Source organism: Schistocerca nitens, chromosome 9, assembly GCF_023898315.1.
Source record: "Schistocerca nitens isolate TAMUIC-IGC-003100 chromosome 9, iqSchNite1.1, whole genome shotgun sequence".
NCBI lineage: Eukaryota > Metazoa > Arthropoda > Insecta > Orthoptera > Acrididae > Schistocerca > Schistocerca nitens.
Window position 1 is genome coordinate 297402598 of NC_064622.1, and position 25178 is coordinate 297427775.

The 25178-nt window shown below is 44.0% G+C and overlaps 1 protein-coding gene across 1 annotated transcript in view; it reads left to right on the forward strand.

Annotated features, from left to right (window-relative positions):
• Positions 1-25178, forward strand: part of LOC126204449 (afadin) — a 711881-nt gene that overhangs the window by 523798 nt on the left and 162905 nt on the right. Inside the window, exon 8 of the mRNA XM_049938836.1 lies at positions 23049-23207. Coding sequence (XP_049794793.1) covers positions 23049-23207 — 159 coding nt within the window. The remainder of the gene's footprint in view (positions 1-23048; positions 23208-25178) is intronic.

Consider the following 25178-nt stretch of genomic DNA (forward strand, 5'->3'; position numbering starts at 1 on the left):
TGTTTCAGTCTAGATGTGTAATTCTTTTCAAATGTTGTTTACAAACACGGTAACTCCTTTGGCGACAGTAGTCAGTAAATGTCTGATGATGCCTTTGCAAGCTGAAAACCAACACGGTAAATTAATACTGTAGAACAAAAGCAAACTAGCGCTTTTTATTTATTAAAACGAATTTCACTTGCTCTCATATATACATAGTGAACTGCTCGTCCGCTAATACCAAAGTAATTGATTGTGATGATACTAGTCACTGCGGCAGGGCACAGTTTAACGTCTGGTACTTACCCTCCATGGCAAATGGTTTCTGAATAATGCGAGCAGTCGCAGACTTTTTTTGTATTCTATTAGTACGAAAGTGAAGATCACAAGGAACTGGGAAAAAAAGCACGAAAGAGAGAGAGAGAGAGAGAGAGAGAGAGAGAGAGAGAGAGATTGGGGGCAGGGGGAGAGAGCGTGTAGTTTTGATACTGTGCGGGTCTTCCGCGGCGAGCAGCAGTCATAAGCTCGGCCGAGCATGCGGTGCAGTGGTGCGCTCGGCGTGGTGAGGTCAGAGCGACCGCCCTGCTGCCGACGTACACCAGCGATGCAATGCAGCAGCGCATCCTAGATTCTGCCCTGCTGACCGCCGTCTTGTTTGCTGCCTCCCTGCACTCGGACAGCGTCGCGCTACCACCATATCCCCGCTTCCGTCGCACAGTTTCCTCCGTACCGTTTATTATACAATTTATTTATTAATTAGTCTGCTGAAGGGACGACCAACACTACGAATGCCTGTCCACATCTGCAGTATTTATGCGCTGTGTGGGATACTTACCAGATGGGACGGACATACATGCTTCCATGACGTTCCCGTTACTAGCTCCATTCAGTATGCAGATGGTCTTGCTGTATTAAGCCACAACAACGAGGTACGCTCCAACCAAACCAATGTTAAATATAAGTGACACCCTTCCATCGCCATGACAAACAGGCACCCAGACGTGTCATTTAAGTGGGGTTGATGTTTCTCTTAACTACTTCCCTAAATATCTAGGTTTTATCCTGGATCAGGCAATGTTATTTAAACACCTCTCTACGAACCCGCCAAAAAAATTTGTTCCCGAAAGTAAGCTTACTCCACAAAGTAGCCGGAGACAACCAGAACCGAGCAGCAAATGTAGATACTCAAGAAATGCTGACGTTTCACTTAGCTGCTGAACGTTGTGCCCGCAAGAATTCTTTGTCTGAGTAGCGCTTTCCAGTCACCTTGGGTTGACCTGCAGGTCCAGGCGTTTTTGATGTCATCGAGAATTTCAGATAACCTGGTATAAATCCAACCGAGAAGTCCCGCCTAGTTGAAAACTCAACGACGAAGGTTGCACAGTTTTATCTTTGAAGAAGTGGAGCTATTGTGAAATTGCTGCGTGTGACTGCGGTGCGGAGGTACAGAGAATAAAACATTTTGCAGAGAGATACCGCACTCTATTCTTTTAAAGGCGTGAAACACTTCCATGCAAGGATACTGAGTGTTGCTAGTTCGTTGTTAAATTTAATAATGTGCTTATAAATTTATTGTGTGTATATGTGTGTGTATGATTCTTACCGTTGTACGATAACAATAATAAAAAATAAACAGAATTGGGAGAGAACGTCGAAAAACAACTGTTTAGTAACATAGTGAATTAGCTAACTACTGTAAGTCTCACGGATGTTGGGGTAACAACCCTTAAAGCAAAGGCATTCTTCGCTACGGTTATATCTTGTCACGAAATTTTAATCATCAATTTTCTATTCCAAATGCCACCCGTGGTTAAAACACTGGGCGTCCATTAAAGAGGACGACGGTTCAAATCCCCGTCCGGCTATCTTGATTTAGGTTGACCGTTATTGCTCTAACTCTTGTGTTCTTTTCGTTTGGACGATGCGAGTGCATGGGAACCACAGTATCAATATTAATAGAAAAAAACAAATGTTGTAATTTTAATGAAGTCTGTTAATACATGTTAATACATCCAGTCCAAAGATGAGGTTCAGATTTGCACTTACTACAAAAGGTAACCATCCGTGTACTTAATTTTCTAGCTCCATTGTACCCGAACGTTTTTGTGTCTGTCTTGTAACATTCAGTGCAATACCTACGCACTTCATGCACCTTTCCTTCTTTTTTTTCCAGCTCGGGTCTATCCTTTTTCTTGAACCGGACATTGCAGTTTCTTTTTCATGTGAATGCCTTGGTATCACATTTGCCAAGCGTTTCCGAAATATTGCGACTGACGTTTTCCGTCCCGTCACTACTTCCTAGCTGGCCGCGGTGGCCGAGCGGTTCTAGGCGCTTCAGTCTGGAACCGCGCGACCGTTACGGTCGCAGGTTCGAATCCTGCCTCGGGCATGGATGTGTGTGATATCCTTAGGTTAGTTAGGTTTAAGTAGTTCTAAGTTCTAGGGGACTTATGACCTCAGATAAGTCCCATAGTGCTCAGAGCCATTTGAACCATTTGAACTACTTCTTATACATACAACGCACTCACAAGAGCGGTTTCCAGAAAAAGATAGAATACTGACTTTTTATATGCAATTTTAACGTCTTTCTCAATAGACTGTTATATGCACTCATGTGATGAGAAAGGTGAATGACATTGTTTGGTTTTCGAGAAATCCCTCCTTTGGTTGTCGCGTTTTCATTTTCCCTCGAACGTTTGGTGGAAAGAACGAAAATGTCACTTTCGTCTTTCCATTTCGGAACGTAATTCCGTGAATATTCTATTCAGCGATCAGTCACTTCTGCACGTTTCAATGTGATTAGTCGAAGGGCACCAACCAAATGCGTATTCTTTGTTATGAGCTTATTTGCCAAATCTTCGCTGGTATACCAATTATCAGTACATAAAGTATGGCCTTTATTGAATACATATTGACACAAATTCATTACTACTTTTGTTGGCGTGATATTTTCTTTATGAAGTATTTTGTCAGTGTAAATTCGAAAACTGTAGCGGTATCCATTATCACAGCACAGTTTAAACATTTTGATGCCATACTTGTTTCTCTTTCAAATATTTCCGAATATAATTTGTCATCGGAATGACGTTGGAGACTCGTCGATACATAGTCAGCAGCATCACATTTTTTAAAATTCATGTTCTTTTCGTCGGGGAAGAATTGAACTTTTGACAGACGAACTAAAACAGGAGTCTCCAACGTTTTAGCTTACATGGTCAAAATTAGAAGAAGACGCCGCACATACTTATATGTACTTAACTACTTAACAATAACTGTTGAGCGAAAGAAACAAAGAGAGAGAGAGAGAGAGAGAGAGAGAGAGAGAGAGAGAGAGAGAACGAAATGGACCAGTGAGCCAGTAGCATCATGTGGCGGAAGTTTCAAATTGAAGATATTCAGTTTATCGTAACTTCACATGAACGGAATTTAACGGAATTTTTTCCCGATCGTGTGATAGATGCTTTGGGCCGCATGCGGCACGCGGGCCGCGGTTTTGGACACCCCTGATCTAAATCATCAACTTTGGTATTGTTAGTGAATTGCAACATCCTCAGCAGAATTTCGAAATGATCTCTACTCATTACCTTTCGCGGGACTCTTTGAATAAACCATTGATCCTTGGACAGATGGAAGCCTGATAACCCTATCCAAAACAACTCATTCGAAACAACCGCTTTATTTCTACCATGTTGGTTGGCACCCATTGAGTCCAATCTTTGGTAACCATTGTCGTTTGTGTAGCATAACTATTTGCTTGTTCACTGATGTGTTCCAGTATTTCAACAGTGACGAAAAGTCCATAAAATCATCTACTTTGTTACGCTTTTGTACATATTCGTTACTTTGACACCATGAGCGCTCGTAAAATATACAATATTCGGCTGGTTGCCTCGAGTTTGAAACCACCTAATTTGACCATTTATTGAACGATCAGACGAATTTTCACTTTCGGAAGATGACAGTCGCATTACATGGCGACGGTTATGTGCTCCAACTAACACACTCGATGAATCAGTGCCTTCTCCTCGCGACGTTCTTGCCACTATGCGCAACAAAGCTTTTTAAAAATAATTCCTGTGAAACTACTTCCTGCTTACACAGCTGTGGCATTTTCTAACTGATAGTCCCTTGGAGGTTAACTTATTGGCCACGGGGTTTCAGGCGCCATGTCACCGATTGTGCGGCCTCTCGCGCCTGAGGTTCGAGTCCTCCCTCGGGCATGTGTGTGTGTGTGTGTGTGTGTGTGTGTGTGTGTGTGTGTGTGTGTGTGTGTGTTGTTTGCATAAGTTAGTTTAACTAGTGTCTAAGTCTAGGGGCCGATGGCCTGAGCAATTTGGTCCCATAGGAATTCACACACAATTGCACAATTACCTTCTTACCATACTACACCCGTTTATACTCAAACTGAACAACCGTCAAGTGGCGTACTTACATTTGGTTTTTAGTAACCCAGCTCGGCGGCAGTTCCCGTATGAATTTTTCCCAGGGTAACGCCTGTATGTTATGTGGCGAGTACTGCGTGTCCATCGGATGTGTTGCTGGACGGGAGGCGCCCTTGTACGCACTCGTTTATAGCCTTCAATTCAACACACGTCAAGTGGTCCGGCACGCAGGCATGCCGCCTCAACGGAAATCCCAGTAAAATCCGCTCTTTGCTCAACGTGTTAACGGTATCACTCATATACATAAATATTTCGGCTTTCTGAGGCGATTTTAAGTTTAGAACTACAATCCTAGTGTTAATAGCATGTGGTAACAGCATTTATTCAGCTGGTGACAGCATTTCTTCAGCATTGGAAAGCGAAATCTGAGTCACTGTAACAGACCTTAGACCAAAGCCTAAAAAATGGCTCTGAGCACTATGGGACTCAACTGCTGAGGTCATTAGTCCCCTAGAACTTAGAACTAGTTAAACCTAACTAACCTAAGGACATCACACACATCCATGCCCGAGGCAGGATTCGAACCTGCGACCGTAGCGGTCTCGCGGCTCCAGACTGCAGCGCCAGAACCGCGCGGCCACTTCGGCCGGCAGACCAAAGCCTAATGCTGATAAAAAACACATCGACAAGCATGTAAATAACGGCCGTGAAAGCCTGCATTGAATAAGTATGACGTATAATAAATGTAAAACGCAGAGAAGTGGTTGCTGAAACCCATTTATAGTTATCCTCACTCTTTGTGACGCTCATTTGGGAATATGATCCTATGTCGCATCATTGTTACCGCGCCCGTGGTGAGTTTTTGCTAACTGTAAGACATTCTGGAGGTTATATGTATATAGACTGAAGCAGCGAGTAAAAATTTGTAGCCGCGCGGGATTAGCCGAGCGGTCTAGGGCGCTGCAGTCATGGACTGTGCGGCTGGTCCCGGCAGAGGTTCGAGTCCTCCCTCGGGCATGAGTGTGTGTGTTTGTCCTTAGGATAATTTAGGTTAAGTAGTGTGCAAGCTTAGGGACTGATGATGACCTTAGCAGTTAACTTCCATAAGATTTCACACACATTTGAACATTTGAAAAATTTGTACCAAGGCCGGGAATCGAACCGGGCCTCCTGCTTACTACGCAGGTGCGTTAGGCACTAAATCACCTTGGCACAGCGGTTCACACAACTGCACTGATTACCTTGTCACGCGTCCATCCTCGACAATCCAAATTCTCGCTGCCGCCCCAGTCTACTTTAAATTCCCCGTTACACCACGAACAGAACTGCCGAGGCATTCCATGTTATGGAAGAGCACCTCAGCATCGAACGTAATTGCGGGATCCAGCCTGAAACACAGGGGTAGGTACTTATACAAATGAAATGACACAATTACGGAGACTTTAGTTTCTAACACATCTGCCTAGTGAACTGGAGACCCATGTTCAAGTCCGGGTCTTGGTACAAATGTTCACTCGCCGATTCAATTTATATACATAAAATCATATCTGTATGATACCAGGAAGCCGTTTCTGAAAGTATTTGTATGGAGTGTAGCCATGTATGGAAGTGAAACATGGACGATAACCTGTTTGGACAAGAAGAGAATAGAAGCTTTCGAAATGTGGTGCTACAGAAGAATGCTGAAGATAAGGTGGGTAGATCACGTAAATAATGAGGAGGTATTGAATAGGATTGGGGAGAAGAGAAGTTTGTGGCACAACTTGACTAGAAGAAGGGATCGGTTGATAGGACATGTTTTGAGGCATCAAGGGATCACAAATTTAGCATTGGAGGGCAGCGTGGAGGGTAAAAATCGTAGAGGGAGACCAACAGATGAATACACTAAGCAGATTCAGTAGGATGTAGGTTGCAGTAGGTACTGGGAGATGAAGAATCTTGCACAGGATAGAGTAGCATGGAGAGCTGCATCAAACCAGTCTCAGGACTGAAGACCACAACAACAATGATACCAGTAGTGTCTCTGAAATTGTGTCATTACATTCTGGAGAGTAGCACAGCTGCCGCCCGCGGGAAATGGCCGTTCGCCGGTTGAATTATGGATCGGCGCCGCATCTTTTCCGCCCCACGGGCCCGACGACGGGACGGTGCCCGAAATAGGGCCTGAAAGAAGGCTGGGGGCGGCGGCGCGGCCCCCACGTGAGGCCGGGGCCACGTGCTGGCCACAACACGTGCAGTTTGCGCCTCATTTATTGAGCGTGTTGGGGCAGGGGGAGACAGTCTCCCGTCCTTGGCATTAGCGCAGCCTCTTTACTTCACCAATTCCCGGTTTTTTTCCTCCAGCTCCTTCTTCTGCCCAGCGATCCAGGTCGGACCACCACGTTGCTGTTGGGGCGTTCGAAATTGGCTGGCAGTGCATCGAGTCTTCATTATTAATGTGCTCGCGGAGGTTCGTTCCGAAGTGGCGTGTCAAAAATTTATCGTTCCATGTCCGCGCGCTTGGGTGCACGCCTGCGACTAGTTCCACGATACATTATCCTAGACGAAGATGTTCCAGTTACGAGGATGATGACTCAACCTGCAACAAATGATGCGTCCATGTATATGGACAGCAAATGGACAAATTGTAATTTAACTAAGTTAACAATGTTTACATCTCAATCTAAGATTTCGATCATATTGGATACCTCGTCTATTAACTAAGACAGATGTTGCTCATAATGGAAGTCAAAGAGTGAGATAGCTTCAATAGACAACAGTCGTTATTCACTTCATTGTTAAACTGCTTTCCTCGAACAGTGACACGTAACACAAGAAGGGGGAAAACATTTTACCGGAAAGTTTGCCTCAGCGGGTTTTGAGACAGTAGCACGGGCATGGGTATGTTGAGGAAGTAAGAAGGGCTCAGTAGTAGTAGTAGTAGTAGTAGTAGTAGTGTAAAATCATTTACCATTTATGGAGCTCATGCTCGCTTTAAGCAAAATAGTTTTGTTTCTTTCCACCCAAACATCTGTAGGTACTCTTGGGCAGTGAGCAGTGGACACTAGTCAACAATCCAAATCAACAATTGCGATTCCATTAGAAAATTTCACACGTGTCGCGTAGATAGATAACATGATCTCTGTGGTATCCGACTCGTACAAATCGAGGTGGTACAGTGGTTAGCACACATTCGGGAAGACGACGATTCAAATCCGCGTCCGGCCATCCGGACTAAGTTTTCCGTGATTTCCCTAAAACGCTCCAGGCAAATGCCGGGATGGTTGCTTTGAAAGGAACCCCTACCTTGACACAATCCGAGCTTGTGCTCCGTCCCTTATGACCTCGATGTCGACCGGACGTTAAACCCATTCTTTCTTCCTTTTTTCCTTCCTTCCTTCCGACTAGTAGCCGGTTCTAACCTAGGTAATGCGAACACACACACACACATACACACACACACACACACACACGAGGCCGGATACAGTCATAGATGACCTCAACCATGCTGACTTTGTTGAAGAAGATGACTATGTGGATAACTAAGCCTGCTGCCAAAGCATGTTTTCTGATTGTGGCATTGACACTGACTGTGAAACGCTATACAATTTACGATCTGCGAACGTGCCTCGGGATTACTAAAACGTACATCTCAGCTGCAGTATCTTGTGCTTTTATTAATTATCCAAATTTCTTATTTTAAATATTTCTGAATAAGTGCAGTTTTTGTGATAAAAAGTAAACGTTTTTCATAAGTCGATGGACTGCTTATAAAATTGAGTATTGTTCTAGTAAGGATTGCTGGCTTGTTAGTTTCGGGAAAGTCTGTAGTAATGAGGCCTGTCTCTTCATCACCACAATATTTTCTGTTATTTCTTTATCACTAAATAAGAAGTCACACTTTTGCGATGTCATTTACGTTGGATTTTGTTTATTTTTTGTTCCCGTAAATGTGCAACGTCCTGCTAAAACGCACCCGCGCTGAGACACTATCCTTGTCAGTTTTTTAAAAATGGTTCAAATGGCTCTGAGCACTATGGGACTCAACATCTGAGGTCATCAGTCCCCTAGAACTTAGATCTACTTAAACCTAACTAACCTAAGGACCTCACACACATCCACGCCCGAGGCAGGATTCGAACCCGCGACCGTAGCAGTCACGCGGTTCCGGACTGAAATGCCTAGAACCGCACGGCCACCGATGGGCGGCCGTCAGTTTTTACTGCTATCGCCCACTGACTGGCATTTTATCGGTAAAATTTCTCAAGACTGTATGCTCTTCCTCGCGTTTGTTTCTGCTCTCGGCAGTTTCTTTTACCTCCTTAGCCATAGTACTAGGAATGCCTTTGCTCGTTTCCTATTGGATCCCTTTCAGAACCTTGTGCTGAACTAATGTCACCTTTGTAATTGAACTTTAATGCTTCTCAGTTTAAGTCCTTATTCTGCATTAGGTGTATGTATTTATCAATCTTTTTGTTCAAACTTTCTAGCGTATTTCCCACTCACAGTAGCACTACCCCTGTTCATTGTTTCAATTAACGATTTAAGTTTGTCATTTCTTAGTCATAAAATGTGCTCATTACAACGTTTCACCACTAAATCAAACTAAAGACGAATATATTTTTCATAAATGAACATGCTGCAGATAGAGTTCCCTGCTTAACCACTTATTTGATTTAAAATTTATGTCTGCTTTCTTCTTTTATCTACTTGAATTCACTATGCGTTTTTGTAATACAGTGTGCTGGTGCTAACTATGAAACTGATACGTATGTTGTTAGGAATAACTTGGCTAAAGGTATAGTATTTGTCAAAACTTCCAACTCATAGAAAGACTTCACAAATATCAACTTCGCTGTCTTTAAATTTGGGACTTATAATTGTATCTGGCCTTCTACTGAAAAAAAATGTAAACCTTTGATTCCGCCCTATCGCCTAGGCAAAAATACGAGTATCCACTCCGTTGTTTATTACTCGCAATTGACAGAACGAAGTACGTGAGAACCCACCCATTGTACAGTCTCAGTTTATTCATCCGAGTACAGGTGAGTTGGTAGTGGCACATAGGGGTTCGCAATTGGGGGTTCTGCAAAATACCTTACAGCCTTACGAAAACCTAGACTGGAACCAGATGATCAGAACTATTACTAATTTATTTCTGGGATGTGCGTGAGAGATTCGTGACCAGGTTACAATGTCGTGTTCAACAATTCTTCATTCGCGGTTGTTCACGTGTACGTACGCGTATGGGAGATTTGGACGTTGTGAGCGGGGGTGGGCGAGGCCTCCAGGGACAGTGGAGTGTCGGGTCGATGTTTCCAGTTGGGTGCCGGTAAATTAGTGCAGCAGGTGAGTAGTCGCGGCCCTTGCAAGCGAACCCAATCTCTGTAAGGCGCTTTCCCCGAGGAACAAGCAATATCTCGCAATAATGTCTCGGCAAGCGGTGCGGAAGATGAAACTCTGGCCCGGGATTTCGCTACACCTCACCCCAAGAGACCAGGGGCGGCATTGTCACGGTTGATTACGCCGGACATCCGCGCTGACCGCCCGGATCATCAGACGGAGATTATGAACTATAGTCCCATTGGAAGTAAATTTTCATTATCTCCGAGTGTCTGTATTTCATAAATAATAAAAGATTATGTGTAGCCTTTTACCACTGCGTGATCAGTACCGACGTGTTGTGACTATCATAATTTTAATGGAACGCTATGACTTCTAGCGACTGTTATATGAGACTGTCGTGAAAGCGTGTTTACACTTCCACTTCCTCTGTCACGTCCGAGGGACGCTGACCATTGAATTTAGATCGGAAGGGCGACGTTCAAATCCTAGTCCCTCCGGTTAGATTTAGGTTTTGCACGGTTTTCCTAAACTACTTACAGCGAATGCCGAGATGGTTCCTTCAGATTGGACACGGCCGATTTCCTGCCCCTTCGTAGTCAGTTCCGAGCTTATGCTATGCCCTTAATTACGTCAACAGGACGTGAAACTTAACCACTAAGTACATTCTGGAATCCCTGACTGTGTATTGAGTACAGGCACGGAAAACTTTGAAACGCCTTGGGAACGAGGAGATTACGTACACCTCCGACTCCAATAATGCCAATTACTTGACTCTCGAATTAACAGAAGACGCTGTTGTACCATCGTAAACAGTAAAACCGTGCATTCTTTAGCGAGTCAGTTTATAGCGAGGCATTTGAATACACGCAATCATATGTCAAAAGTAGCTACACATATACTAATGTTCAGGCCAGAAACAACAACAGAGACGGTGAACGCATAGGAATAGCAGGCGAAAATATCATTGTCTCAAGTCCAGCCGCGCCACCTACTCCTAGTGAAGATGAATACAAGATCGTGTTAGCTAAGGAGGTTCTTTCTCTGCCTATGGAGTACCTGATCCCAGGTTCACATCCTGAGAAGTGCGGTAGTTTTATCTGCTTTTCGGTTGACTACAAGCGTTTCCCCTGTAGAGTCCACCTCCTGTGTAAATGATTGTCCAACGCTTTTCGGTGTTTTTTTTTTTTTTTTTTTTTTTTTTTTTTTTTTTTTTTTTTTTTTTTTTTTAAGAGCAGCCAGAGTGTAATTGCTACGCCGTTAAGCATTCGAATGTGTGAAGGATTCCTTACAAAGGCTGATGGCCACTGCTTTACTCATCTTTGTCCAAATGAACAAGATTAACCTCCCCCTTCCTAATCGGCCTATTGGACTTCGACATAAATGACTGTGATCGTGAATGCCTAATGAAATTTTGCAGTGAGTAAGGCTATCGTCACCGAAGGAAAATAATACCAGTTAGTAGGAGGAAAGTGGACAAGAGACCCTTCTGAAGGAAGAATCTATTCTAAACGTAATCCAAATGATGATAATTTTGAAATGGGTGGAATATGGTGCAAACGTTCATGAACCACATGGGAAAAGGGACCACGTAATATCGTGGCAACAGAAGGTTCTCAAACTCTTCCACAGCACAACAGTTCACGAAAAAATTAATGAACCACAAATCACTGAGTTTGCAGTTACTTATTCTGAAATACTACATTTTAAAAGCAACGTTAAATGAAGTTACTGGTGAAATAAATAAATGACTGACTGTAACTGAAACTTTGTTACTTAAAGAAATTACTTTCCGTAACCTCAGCGTAACGTAATGAAAATTTGGAAAAAAGACAGGCAATTTACTTTTACTTATTGAAAGATTGAATTGAATTTAGTTTAAGCAAATGAACTACTGATTTACTTTTAACATAAGAACAACAGAACACGTACCAAGCCAGCGGAAGCCACTCGATAAATTAAATACAGAATAAATGAAATTGCGCCCTCTTAATTTGTGCTGTATCTTTAGTTATTAGTTTTGACAGTGAAATTTTACGGTACTTCGCTCATTTGAAGTTAATACTCAAAGACTCAGTTGTGCAATACAAGTATTAACAGTTAGTGAGGCAGCAAAATTTAGACTGGAACTGGTCATTAGCGAACAAACAAAATTGGCAGTAAATAGGTAATCAGTTTTCATATTTTTTACGACACTCGGCGATTGCGTGTGAGGGAAAGATATCCTGCTTGGTAATAATGTCTGAGTATAATGACAACACAGGTGCTCTACAAGTTTTAACTATTGCAGTTTATTATTCAAGTAAGTTAGCCATCAAAGTTTGTGAAAGGAATGCCACTGGGTAATACGCGTACAACGTTAGTTATACTCTGCCAGTTAACAGTCGTACGATGTTGTATCTGTGGGGACGAAGAAGAATGTAGCCGACGACAATGCCGAGTTGCTGCTGCTGGTTGTAAATCACGGATAATGATGGGACAGGCAATAGTTAGAATTGCAGCTTCCTCCACCTGTGCTCTCAGTTCTCGCTGGTTAATAAAGTACATGCGCCTACATTGGTGCGATCATACCTGCACACCGCGTCTGCGGGAGCATCCCAACAAACACGCAAAGCTGATCAACGGCACAGTTGCTGCTGCCATTTTGTCGTTGCCGTAGATACATTAGAAATGAAGTTCCCTTGGCGATTACCCAGCAACTTAAAATACTTACACTATAATTACAATTAATTATATATCTTCAGAAATAAATACACTATAACATTCCTCATATTTTAAATAATGTTTCTGTAATGAAGCTTACAGATATAGAAATAGCAGTACATTTCAAGCTATCAACGGATATTAAGAGGCGAAAAATTTTGGATGGTGCAGAAGGTATTTGATTGTCGTTTTCGGTGTTACAAAGTGTTTCGCCTCTAATTTAGACGTTAGAGAGGGTTTAAATTGTATCTCTTTTCCGTTCTTGTTTGCAAGGACAGAAGAAGATAACCGCCGCTCCGACCTCACTTTCAGCCTGAATTTTAGTCTTATTCCTGAGCTGCGTAAATCAGTGAATTACTTAGGACAATTTCTGTACTACTTTCTATACAGCTCTCAGCTCAAAATTCCTTCTCCCCCACTCCTTTCAAAATTGCCGGATGTGTGTGTTACAGAGCCACGGCGGGCTGCTCGTATTGTTCTGTTCAACGTTTATGCCTCATACCCGATCTCGTTAGGAGAGTTTCAGTAGTCATATCAGCTTTAGCGGTGTGGGTACACCAACCGCGTGCGGCAATTTCTTTTTTTTTTTTTTTTTCACATCATCCTGGCCAGCCTGGGCGTGGCGTGGTGCGTGCGAAACACTGCTGATATGCCATTAGGAACCTCGCGGGACGGTGGGCTTTCAGCTAATTGACAACAGGTCGTCACGCATACACGAACACTTACACCTGCTGCATGAAGGAACAACCAGGGTCTGCAATGATTCTGCTATATCCGGGAGCTACAGGTGTCATCGACACGAGAAACGAAACACACCACCAGCTGGAAGGGCTTTGAGGAGCCGTCCCTGCGACGTTGTCACGTTATACAGCGACACCTGCTGCATGCTTACATACACCGCATTTACACACCACAAGCCACTTTACAGTGCGTCACTGAAGATGCAACACGGTACTCTACCCAGTCCCCTTACCCCATCCCCCTCTTTTTCTCTTCTGCTGTTAGTTTCGCGACTGATGATTATGAAGAGTAGCTGCCAGCACTGATATCCAATATTTTGCTGTCATTGTGCTTTCGTCGGCCGTTTGATAGGGAAAGGTGTTATTTGACTCGTTTTTAGAAGGTATACATTCGTAATTATGACAGTGAACCTTTCAGTGAAGCGCCATGCCTATTTTATAACATCTGCCTCTGGAATTGATTGAGCAGCTCCGTAAGCGATGTGGGCCAGTAGTACTGGATTCGCATTCGGGAGGACGGCGGTTCAGATTCCAGCCCAGCTATACGCGTTTAGATTTTCCGTGGTTTACCTAAGTCGCTTATGATTGACCAATGCTCATTAGATGACAAATGAGTAGAAATTGGAGGAAGAAGAGTAGGGTGCTTGAGATTTGCTGATGACATGGTCCTTCTAGCCACAGGGGAAAAAGAATTACAGGATTTGGTGGACACCATTGGAACTAATGGAAAAAAAAATATGGAATGAAAATTAACACAAATAAAACAAAAGTATTGGCAATAGGAGGAAATAAGGAAATAAAAATTGTGCTGAATGGAGAAACACTAGAACAGGTGCAAAATTTTAAGTATCTTGGAAGCAGGATAGACACCGACTGGAAGTGCACCACAGAAATTAAAACAAGGATAGCAATGGCAAAAGAGGCGTTTTATAAGAAAAGGAGAATCTTCTGCAGCGGTCTGGACAGAGAACTCAGAAAGAGACTCATAAAATGTCTTGTATGGAGTGTTCTTCTATATGGCGCTGAAACATGGACTATGAGGAAAAAAGACAGAGAAAGGCTGGAGGCTTTTGAGATCTGGACATGGCGGAAGATGGAAAGAATAAGTTGGATGGACAGAGTAAAAAATGAAGAGGTACTGAGAAGAGTGGGAGAGAAAAGACAGTTACTAGATGTAATAAAGAGAAGAAAAAGAAATTGGATTGGGCATATATTAAGAAAGAATGACGGACTGATAAAAACAGTTTTAGAAGGTTATGTAGAAGGGAAAAGGAAGCGTGGAAGGAAGAGATTCCAGATACTGGATGACATGATGGACGGTACAACATACAGCAGCCTTAAGAAAGAAGCAATGGATCGCAGAAAATGGAGAGGCAAAGGACCTGCTAATATAGCAGATAACTGATGATGATGATGACCTAAGTCGCTTAAAGCAATTGTCAGGACGGTTTCTGCAAAAGGACGCTGTCGCATGGCTTTGTACCCATGCTGCAGTCCGAAACGTGTTCCACGTCTAATGACCTCATCGTCTATGGCAGGTTAAATCCTAATTCTACTTCCTTCCTTTCTGTGTGATTAGTTCTTCCTTCGAATCCTTCCAATGAATCCACGTCGGCAGCCGTGTGTCATACAACTAGTTTTACTCAGTCATTTCCGTGTTAAATCTCTGTGGACGGGTACACGTTATATATTTTACTGTTACGCTGATTCCAATTTCTGATCTTCACGGGCGTAAGCCAACACTTATGGGTCTCTCCCCGAAGTGTTAACCCCTCCAGGTCTTTCTCGATTTAGTTGAATTTTCAGTCGCAGTGATTTCCTTGCATGAATGGCATGGTCCATATATATCCTCACAGAGCTTTTGATTTTGTCCTTTAGGTAACTGATGCACACTGCTTCACAAAAAAGTGATGTACCCAGAAAGAGAGGATGAAACGAAATGAAACGCGTGGGGTTAAGAGGGTACGTTATGTTGTTTCAATGACGACAAAATCGAGTGATATTTACAAATAACGTGGCCGTATGAGCTCACTTATCAGTGAGACGTTGCACCCCCTTTGGCCTTGACGAATGCACTGATTCGGTTCGGAAAGGTGTCATAATGGCGTTGTATCCCCTCATGAGGCAAGTTAGCTCGCAACTTTCGTAACTTGTCCTTGACAACCTGGATACTGCTAACAACTGAACGGTGTTGACGTCAGGGTGGTCCCACACATATGCTATCGTGGGCAGATATGAGGAACTTCTTAACCACAGAAGTACTTCGGCGTCTCCCAGACGATTCATGGAGACATTTTCTATGTATGGACGAGCGTTATCCTGTTGACAAATGTCACCATAAAACTTTCGCCTGAAAGGGGACACACAAAAACGCAAAATGTCCGTGACGTGCCGTTGTGCCATCAGATGTCCCTGAATCATTTGTAAAATCACGTTAAATGTATGGATGAGCGTTATCCTGTTGAAAAATGTCACCATAAAACTGTCGCATGAAAGGCAACACATGACGCAAAATATTCGTGACGTACCGTTGTGCCATCAGAGGTCTCTAAACCACTTGCAGCCGCAACCAGAACTCATACCCTATTACTTCTCACATCGTGACAGGAGTAACACCGATGTGGCTCTCCAAAATATTGAAAGAACGGGACCTCTCCCCAGGTGAGCGCCATACTGGCGGACATTGGTCATTCGGGGTAGTGCAGAACCACGATTCATCGCTGAACACAGTTCGTCGCCACTCATCAGCTGCTCATGCTTGTCGGTCACGACACCACTCTAAAAGCAGTCGATCGTGTTGTGATGTTGACGGCAGGCTACGCATGGGATGGTATTTTCCTAGTCCGGGCACTACTAGTCTCCGACCATCGGTGTGGAATGACACAGAATGTTGCAAGGAGTGTATTGCTTGTCAGAAGGCAGGCGCAGTTAGGAGTTGGGATGTGCTGTATGCACAAAACGGCAATCCTCCCTTTTGGTGGTCAAGCATGGTCGACCGGAACCTTTGCGACGGGTATGCCTGTCTTGACTTTCGCATGTAGTCCAACATCGCGTCACTGTCACATCCGAATATCCGACAGATATGATTATGGCACGACTGGACCAGCCGGCCAAATCTAGACCGATAATGTGGCCCCTTTGAAACTCCGTCAGGTGGTGACAGTGCTATATCACACTAATACACGGCATCTTTTTGTCCTTCACTCAATATCTGACGGTTTTCGCGGCCCTTATATGTCCTACCAGGCCTAAACCCGAACAAAACTTATGCACGGTCCGTGCTTCTCCTGACGGTGAACTGCAATTCTAATCATTTCCATATCCACCGATGACGGGTATGTATACGAAGTTATGTTGACATCCATCTATGTTTTCTCTGTGTTCTCCTTTTTGCCACGCAGTGAGTACGGTAACAATAACAGTGCCGCAACATTGTGTAAGAACGACGCAATATTTTCATCTGACGAGTTCTGCTGAAAGCGACCTATTTTTGTTCACTAGCCGGCCGGAGTGGCCGAGCGGTTCTAGGCGCTGCAGTCTGGAACCGCGCGACCGCTACGGTCGCAGGTTCGAATCCTGCCTCGGGCATGGATGTGTGTGATGTCCTTAGGTTAGTTAGGTTTAAGTCGTTCTAAGTTCTAGGGGACTGATGACCTCGGAAGTTAAGTCCCATAGTGCTCAGAGCCATTTGAACCATTTTGTTCACTACGTCACAGTGCGAATCCATCCGGAAATCGAGGAACACTTTATCGACCTGCGCAGTGCTATGTACTGCTTCGCACATCTCTTGGACAGTGAGCTGCCTTTCAAAAGATTGTTTCCTGCGGGACACCTGTGCATTTATTCAGAGAAGATATTCGACATTTAACTTGCTTATAATACACTAGCATAGGAGTTGTACAGAGTTCAACAACAGAGTGAGGTCAACGGTACAGCACTATAGTTTTGAGCATCTGTCCCACTGCTCTAATTGAAAACGAGCCCATTCCTTTATAACTATTGCACTACCTCGTTGGGTCAGAATTTACGCTTGTTTTTCACTGTTGCGTCTCGTTTATTCAGTGGGTCACTCTTAGTGTGCAAGAGACAACTCTGAGCACTTAAACAATTTGGCATTCGTCTTTATTTCGCAGAAGCTGAAGAGCCGAAACGAAACACAGTCTTACTGGAAGGAAATTTCCACCTTGCAACGGAATGTACGGTGAACGGAAATTTGGATACAGATCAGCATTGTTTGTCGGACCGTGACTAAATGTCACTGCTGAGGTGCAAAGTCGATACACATTTGTGTAACGATACTCCCTGTTCGTCGCTCTACATGGTGTGACATGGACTTCATATCCGAAAGAAAACAGAAGGTTGTATTTTGATAGTCAAGCTTGTAACGATGTGTGCCAGAATCAGATATATCATCTTTTTGCTCAGACTTGTATTCGTTTTTATCAGGATTGTTTTTATCTTATTCATAAAAGTGCATCACGCCAAGTCTGCATTAGCGAAGTAGAAATGGCGCCAAAGTAATGACTTTCCCGCCAAGCGATCGCTGTTTTTGTGAAGTAAATAGCTTGCCTACGCTAATCGCCTCCTAGCATGTATTTTATTGTGTGTTTCGGAACCCTAATAGGACAAGTACTTGAGTATCGATCCTACTGGTAATATTGAAGCCTATGACGGAATAATTTCACGAGTCCTATCCCGTTTCCGCGTCAACAAATTTCTGCCACACATTTCGCCTAAATGAACGATGCTATTTGGATCCGTATTACACTAATGCCACATTAAACACATCTATAAGGACGTACGAAAGTTTCAATACTGGCCCGCCTGTCACCTCGCTTCATACAAGGGAAGCGTGCATCCAACGCCTCACCAATTGTACTCATCTTTGGCACAAATGTAGTACCTGTGTAGAAGTAACGAATTCTGCTGCAGTACAATGTGTCTGTCAAACGTTTTGGATCAGTCGAGCCTATTGGGTACCGTACGAGAGCGTCAGCCTTAGAGCGGCTGTGTTTAAGCGCAGTCGGCTAAGGCGGTGGACTAGAAGTCCTCAAATACTATCTTCGAATCTCGTCATATTAAACACTACTATAGCTACAGCAAATCATGTTTCTTCGGAAAGAAACAATAATTATAATAATCATTTTGGTACATCGATGGCGGGGTGTGTAGGAAACATGAAATTAAGATTTGTTTATCGTTTCGTTAACACTTATGTCGAAAATACGGTGTACATTTTTCAGAGTAGGTGTAATCCGGTATGACTATACTGCGATACGTGTAAATAAATGATTATTTCGTCGTGAATCTTTATTATGTCTTGATTATTCCTCACCACGTATGTATCATAATGATCATCATTATTAGTATTGTTCCTTTGTGAAAGAACCCTGTTCGTTTAAGTTATACCTGAGGGCTGCTCAGATTGTCACCTGAATCGTTCATATAGATCAATAACAGGAGAGGGCCAGTAACACTTCACTGGAAACACCTGATATAACTTTGGTTTCACTAGACCACTTTCCGTCCATTACTACGAACTGCTACACTTCTGTAAGGTCGATCAAAAATTTCCGTTTGATGGTGTTTCTGCAGCAGATATGCAACGTAGCGCGACTCTGATGCTGGTATACAGGGTGTTACAAAAAGGTACGGCCAAACATTCAGGAAACATTACTCACACACAAAGAAAGAAAATATGTGTCCTTCTTGTTGATAATGGTGGTGGTGGTGGTAATAGTGGGCTTGTTATTACTACTCCGTGCGATACCTGAAGACCACAATTTTAACGGTTATTCCCTTTTTAAATCAAATTGTGGAGTTGTCAATAAAGTAAATTATTTACTCCATTCCCCGTTGAGAGATTACTCCGATGGTCATTACAGTTTTCAGCCTCTAAGGAGCATCTTGAAACCTGTTGAGAACACACAAACCCCGGTAATACATAGTTTCACTATGAATATGAAAATCTTTAGGATACGTCAAGTTTTACCTCTGTCCGTTGATGACGTGGTAGAAGTCATACACCGCCCGTCCAACCGCGCGACCGCTACGGTCGCAGGTTCGAATCCTGCCTCGGGCATGGATGTGTGTGATGTCCTTAGGTTAGTTAGGTTTAAGTAGTTCTGCGTTCTAGGGGACTGATGGCCTTAGAAGTTAAGTCCCATAGCACTCAGAGCCATTTTTTGAACCACCGCCCTTCCAAAAAGTTCGAAAATGATTTTATTGCTGGCTTATAAAGCGACGTCAGCGAAGTAACTTCGGTGGCAGCGTAAACTAAGGAGTGGAAACAATAGCCGTGCATTCGGCCAGTCGGTTGCGAGCAGGCAGTGTTAATTCAGTGGACGTGCGATTGTAGAGTGTCAGCGTCGTTGTGTTTCAAATCGAAATGGAACACATCTAAATGAAGTGTTCAGTAAATTGTCCGAAATGTTTTGAAAAGGAGAAAAGTTTGTGCAAAGTATGTTCCGAATAAAAACAACGATGTGTGAATGCCTGCTGCGACTTGATTGAAATGCGAGATGTGAGAATTCTTTCCTGGAAAAAATCACCACGAGTGAAACTTGATATTATACGAACCTCCACAAAACGACAAACCATAGAAATTTAGATGAAGGTTAACGCTTAAACGAACAAAGACTTTTCTGACGGTTCCACGTGGCAGTGTGAACGATCTGTGTGGTGTTCTCAAATGAGGGAGAGGTAGTATCAAACATACCGTCTGAACTTTTCTTTCTTTTTTGTTATTCCAGTCTCGAAATTTATGGGATTGGCGTGTATATTTCGAGACAAACATCGCAGAATTACCTTGCTGTTATGACTGGAATAAATAATCAGCTCAGTGACAGTTACAGTAATCACTTCAAGAAAAAGGTGTCTGCGCTTGTGACATGTCATTTTCAGATTCGAATTAGTTACTGTTGCAGAAAAAAAGCTTCTGTCTTTCCGTTTGTAAATGCAAATTGACGAATGCCGTACTGGCTACGTTCGTCCGAACGTGGCTAGGACGAATGCAGAAGACACTTTGTCATTTTATTGCAACCCAGGTTGTGATGCCAGACACTGACTACAGGTGTCTGCAGGGCTGGGGAGGCGAGTTGCTTCGTGAGCTGCCTAGCCTGCTCTGGTTGTCCTCTAAACTGGGCTGCGGGCTGCCCCGGCAAGTAGCCCGTGTCTGACGGATGCCTGCGGAGTTGGAGTGCCGACCACGACCCCCGCGTAATTAGCAATCACGCTGCCCCCCTCGCAGAGAGCAGCCGGCGCCAAACTCGATTCCGCTGGCTGTCTCGCCCTTCAGGTGCCTCTCGTTGTCCCTCAGAACCGTCCAACTCCGCCACTAGTACTCCAGACAGCAGATACCAGTATTAGTACCGCGCGTTGGAATAATAATTACAACAGCAGACGAGTTTACTTACACCATACGATATACGTCGAAACAGTTAGGTGAATTGTACCGTAAAACGGAGGATATAGAAGATGCAAAGAAAGTGCTTTCCTTGATCAGAAAAACGTATCAATTCGTCGCAGGAGATGCCTACTCTCTAGGCGACAAAGCACATGCCAGTTGCCGGCGGAGACTTGTGTTTGAACCAGTGAAGGCACTGAAGTTCCACGTCTTTGGCTGACCGTCTAAATGTGCCTTGCGACTCGGTAGTTTATCGACCCTCGTCGGACACAAATTGAAATCAAGTTTTACACTTAGCCAAATCTTTGTAAATGCTGTCATCAGTATTACGTTCGGTAATCCACAATTGCTTTGGTGTCAGTCTCAGACAAACAACGACGCTGTCACTATGGAACTGTTGTAGAACGTGTCCAACTAGGAATCCTAGCTTTTTACAATCAGTGCTCTTGCCTACTGAAGCATGTTGACACGACTCACTACCGTCCTTCATAGTTTTGTTGCTGCCGTTGTGTAAGATGGAGCTAGTGTATTCTTACCGATGTCTTATATATATATATATATATATATATATATATATATATATATATATATATATATATATATATATATAATTCTCTAGGGAGTTCTGATACACCAAGGTTTGCAGGAGAGCGTTTTATGAGGTTCGAAGTTTGGGGCGAGAGCGACATATTATTGGCAGAATCGAAGCTTAGGACAAGCTATGAGACGTAGCTAAGTAGCTTAGTTTTTAAGAGCATTACCCGCGAACGGTAGAGAGTCGAAGTTCGATTCTTCTTTGGGCACACATTACTTAATTTAACAGTCACAGTCTTAGATACAATCACTTGACTTCGTTGCAGTGACTGGCGGTCGACGCAGAATTGGCACGTCAGCAGCAGTTTCTTTTCGGTAGACATGCAAAATGGTTCAAATGGCTCTGAGCACTATGGGACTTAACTTCTGAGGTCATCAGTCCCCTAGAACTTAGAACTACTTAAACCTAACTAACCTAAGGACATCACACACATCCATGCCCAAGACAGGATTCGAACCTGCGACCGTAGCGGTCACGCGGTTCCAAACTGAAGCGCTTAGAACCGCACGGCCACCCGGGCCGGCCGGTAGACATGCACCAATACCGCATACACACCTTTCCTTTGTCATTTTGTCTTTTTTTTTTTTTTTGTCAGTTTCTAAGGAAACTTTCTTTCTGAGTTGCTTCAATGCACCATGATGCGAGTCTTCACTCCCACATGCGAGTCTTCACTCCCGAAATTTTAAGCTGTCTCCAGCGAACAATTCTGCTTCCATCCTGTGTGTTCGGAGCTATGCACCGCTCTTCTGTGTTTGGTTCCATGCACATATGCTCATGTTTAACACCCGTTGGTGATTTAGGCATTGGTGCATTGCAGTAAGCGTTTGAACATGCCTATTGAAAGATAAGATGTTAATTCACATTGATATCGTACATTGTATTGTATTGTGTGTTAACCGGGTGCCTAGAAACGACGGAGAGGCAATGTCCCCGCCGCAGCCACAGTTGTCCACAACCCCACGATGACTGCCGTAGTCCACTTCACCCCTCCGTCGCCACACACCGAACCACTCGTTCAGGGTTATTGTGCGGTTCGGGTCCCCGTGGAACCCCCCCCCCCCCCCTCCAGGGAACGTCTCACACTAGATGAGTAACCCCTATGTTTGCGTGGTTGAGTAATGGTGGTGTACGCGTGCGTGAACTTGTTTGCTCAGCAATCGCCGTCATAGTGTAGCTGAGGCGGAATAAGGGGAACAAGCCCGCATTCGCCAAGGCAGATGGACAACCGCCTAAAAGCCATCCACGAACTGGCCCGCTCACCGGACCTCGACATAAGACCGCCGGGCGGATTCGTGCCGGGGACCAGGCGCTCCTTCCCACTCCGGAAAGTTGTGCGTTAGACCGCACGGCTAAACGGGCGGGCGATGTCGTACATTACTTGACATGATTATAAGCAGATCATAATACGAAGTTACAGTATGTTGCAGGTGAAAAGTAGGTCCGCAACATATAATTGAAATAAATGGCCGGCCGAGGTGGCCGAGCGGTTCTAGTCGCTACAGTCTGGAACCGCGCGACCGCTACGGTCGCAGGTTCGAATCCTGCCTCGGGCATGGATGTGTGTGGTGTCCTTAGGTTAGTTAGGTTTAAGTAGTTCTAAGTTGTAGGGGACTGATGACCTCAAAAGTCAAGTCCCATAGTGCTCAGAGCCATTTGAACCATTTTTTTTAAATAAATGGTTGTAGCTCCGTCATAAGTTGCATTGAGCTACAAACGTTTATTAGATTATAATACACTGCAGTTTTCTGATACTGGCCCCAGTATTTCACTCTTTTTCACCTGTCGCAGGGTGGTGTGTGTGTGTGTGTGTGTGTGTGTGTGTGTGTGTGTGTGTGTGTGTGTTTTGTAAGGAAGCTAGTGTTTCCCACTGAAGCGTGGCAGCTACTGTTTTGAGTGTGACGACGTTGTTTGTGGTGTTGCAGGCTCCATCATGTTCCACGTGCGCCGGCGGCCTGCGGACTACCACCCCCGCAAGCGCAAGAAGAAGCCGCTGCAGAAGTGGAACAAGGGCAGCGAGCTCAGCGACTACCGCTACGAGGAGGGCTACGACCGCCTGCCCTTCTTCCTCGAGCTGAACCCAGGTCAGTGCCGGCATGCCGAGGACACCTCGGAAAGTAAGTTAGACAAAGTAACTTTTATGGAAAGCTGCAGACACTTCGTGGCTGATGCTTCTTGAGATGATGACATTAATTGAAAGAATGATAGCAGTGTTTAAATTGCCCGTCAGTTTGCCTTGTTCACCTAAGTGAGCTGACGATGTTGAATTTCACCTTCTGTTGTCCCGACCGCAGCCGGCATCAGGCTCCATCTAGTCTAGCTGCGGTTTCAGCATTCGAATTGATGATAAAAGAACACAACAGGGGGAAGCCACAGACCAAGGAAAAACAGGCAATTCTGGTAAAATGTTGGCATATGAATAACACATTAAATGAGAGGTATTCTGTTACAAGCGAATAACGGCTACACATCACAAATTAAGCAAAGAAACTGGCGACAACTTGTCTTGCTGCAGATCAAAACACAAGAACAAATAAACAGGAAAGAAGTTACGGACATTGTGATGAATGGTATAACCCCAGAATTAGGAGAGGGTCACCGAGACACACTTTAAATACTAATAGTAATGAAAGTTGGGTATCTCGGCCCAGGGAAGGGCAGTTTAGTTTGCTATTTTAGAAACATGATGCGTTCCCGCGCGTACTGTCTCGTACACTATTGCTTTGCGTCTAAATTATTACAGATTAACACGACGAAACTTGTTACTGACCGTAATGTAGTGAGTCGCGCGATCGGTGGCCTCTACCAATGCAAGATGTATTCATACTTGTCCATAATGGCGTTAACTCCCTAGCTGACGATGGTCATAAACCTGCTGCAACTAAGAACCGACTTCAGTGGCGCCGTCGATTACGTCACGTCATTTCCGTGTTCGAAGACCCAACGGACTGTATGCCTCTGCCGGCAAGAAGAGAGCCCTGTGACCACTAACAGGTGCGCCTCTTGAGAGTTTGATCCGGCCCGTGAAGGCAGGCCTGCGGTCCACAGAATGGGAGCTGGAATAGCGGGTCTTCACGAAAACGGCGAGTGGGATGTGTCCCTCCGCCGCTGGTGCAGGAGGACTGAAATTCAAACCAACGTCTACCTTGGCCTTCCAGGAGAACGCCAAATTGTACAAATAATGTATTAATTAAACCAGGCGTCAGAAAATTATAATCTTTTCACTAACTGGAAGTTCAGTGATTAGGCATGCCTACGGAAGTCCGTAATTGCTGAGCGAAATTCATTTGATATGATTTAATTGGCATTTAATTAAGCTGACTTTCAAAATAAAGGGCCGATTCGCCCGTGATCTATATCAATCAACTCGCCTGTAACCAAAGGTATTAATTAAATAAGTTTCCTTTAATTTACGTCTATGGTCACAAACTTTTTAACAGATTACCGGTTTCGGTCGATAATGACCATCATCAAATCTGCAGAAAAAAATGGGAAGAAACATAAATATAGTCGCAGATTGTCTACAGCTTAAAAACAATACATAGAAAAGAACTACTGACAAATATATGCATTTGTGCGCTTTTAAGTATGAAGAGACATCCTAATGTACTGCAGCCATAGTGGCATCGTCAAATGTTAAATGCAGAATCAGCACCAGCATCGTCAAATATATATAAATAACATCATATGCACGATTCATGTTCACAGTAGCACTACTGTTCAAAACAAGCTGCCGCAGAGTTGCCACAAGCTATTTGTTTTGTAAGTTCACTAGATGTCGCTAATGTCGGCATACACTAGTTTTCAGTAATATGACCGAGCGAGGTGGCGCAGTGGTTAGCACACTGGACTCGCATTCGGGAGGACGACGGTTCAATCCCGTCTCCGGCCATCCTGATTTAGGTTTTCCGTGATTTCCCTAAATCGCTACAGGCAAATGCCGGGATGGTTCCTTTGAAAGGGCACGGCCGATTTCCTTCCCCATCCTTCCCTAACCCGAGCTTGCGCTCCGTCTCTAATGACCTCGTTGTCGACGGGACGTTAAACACTAATCT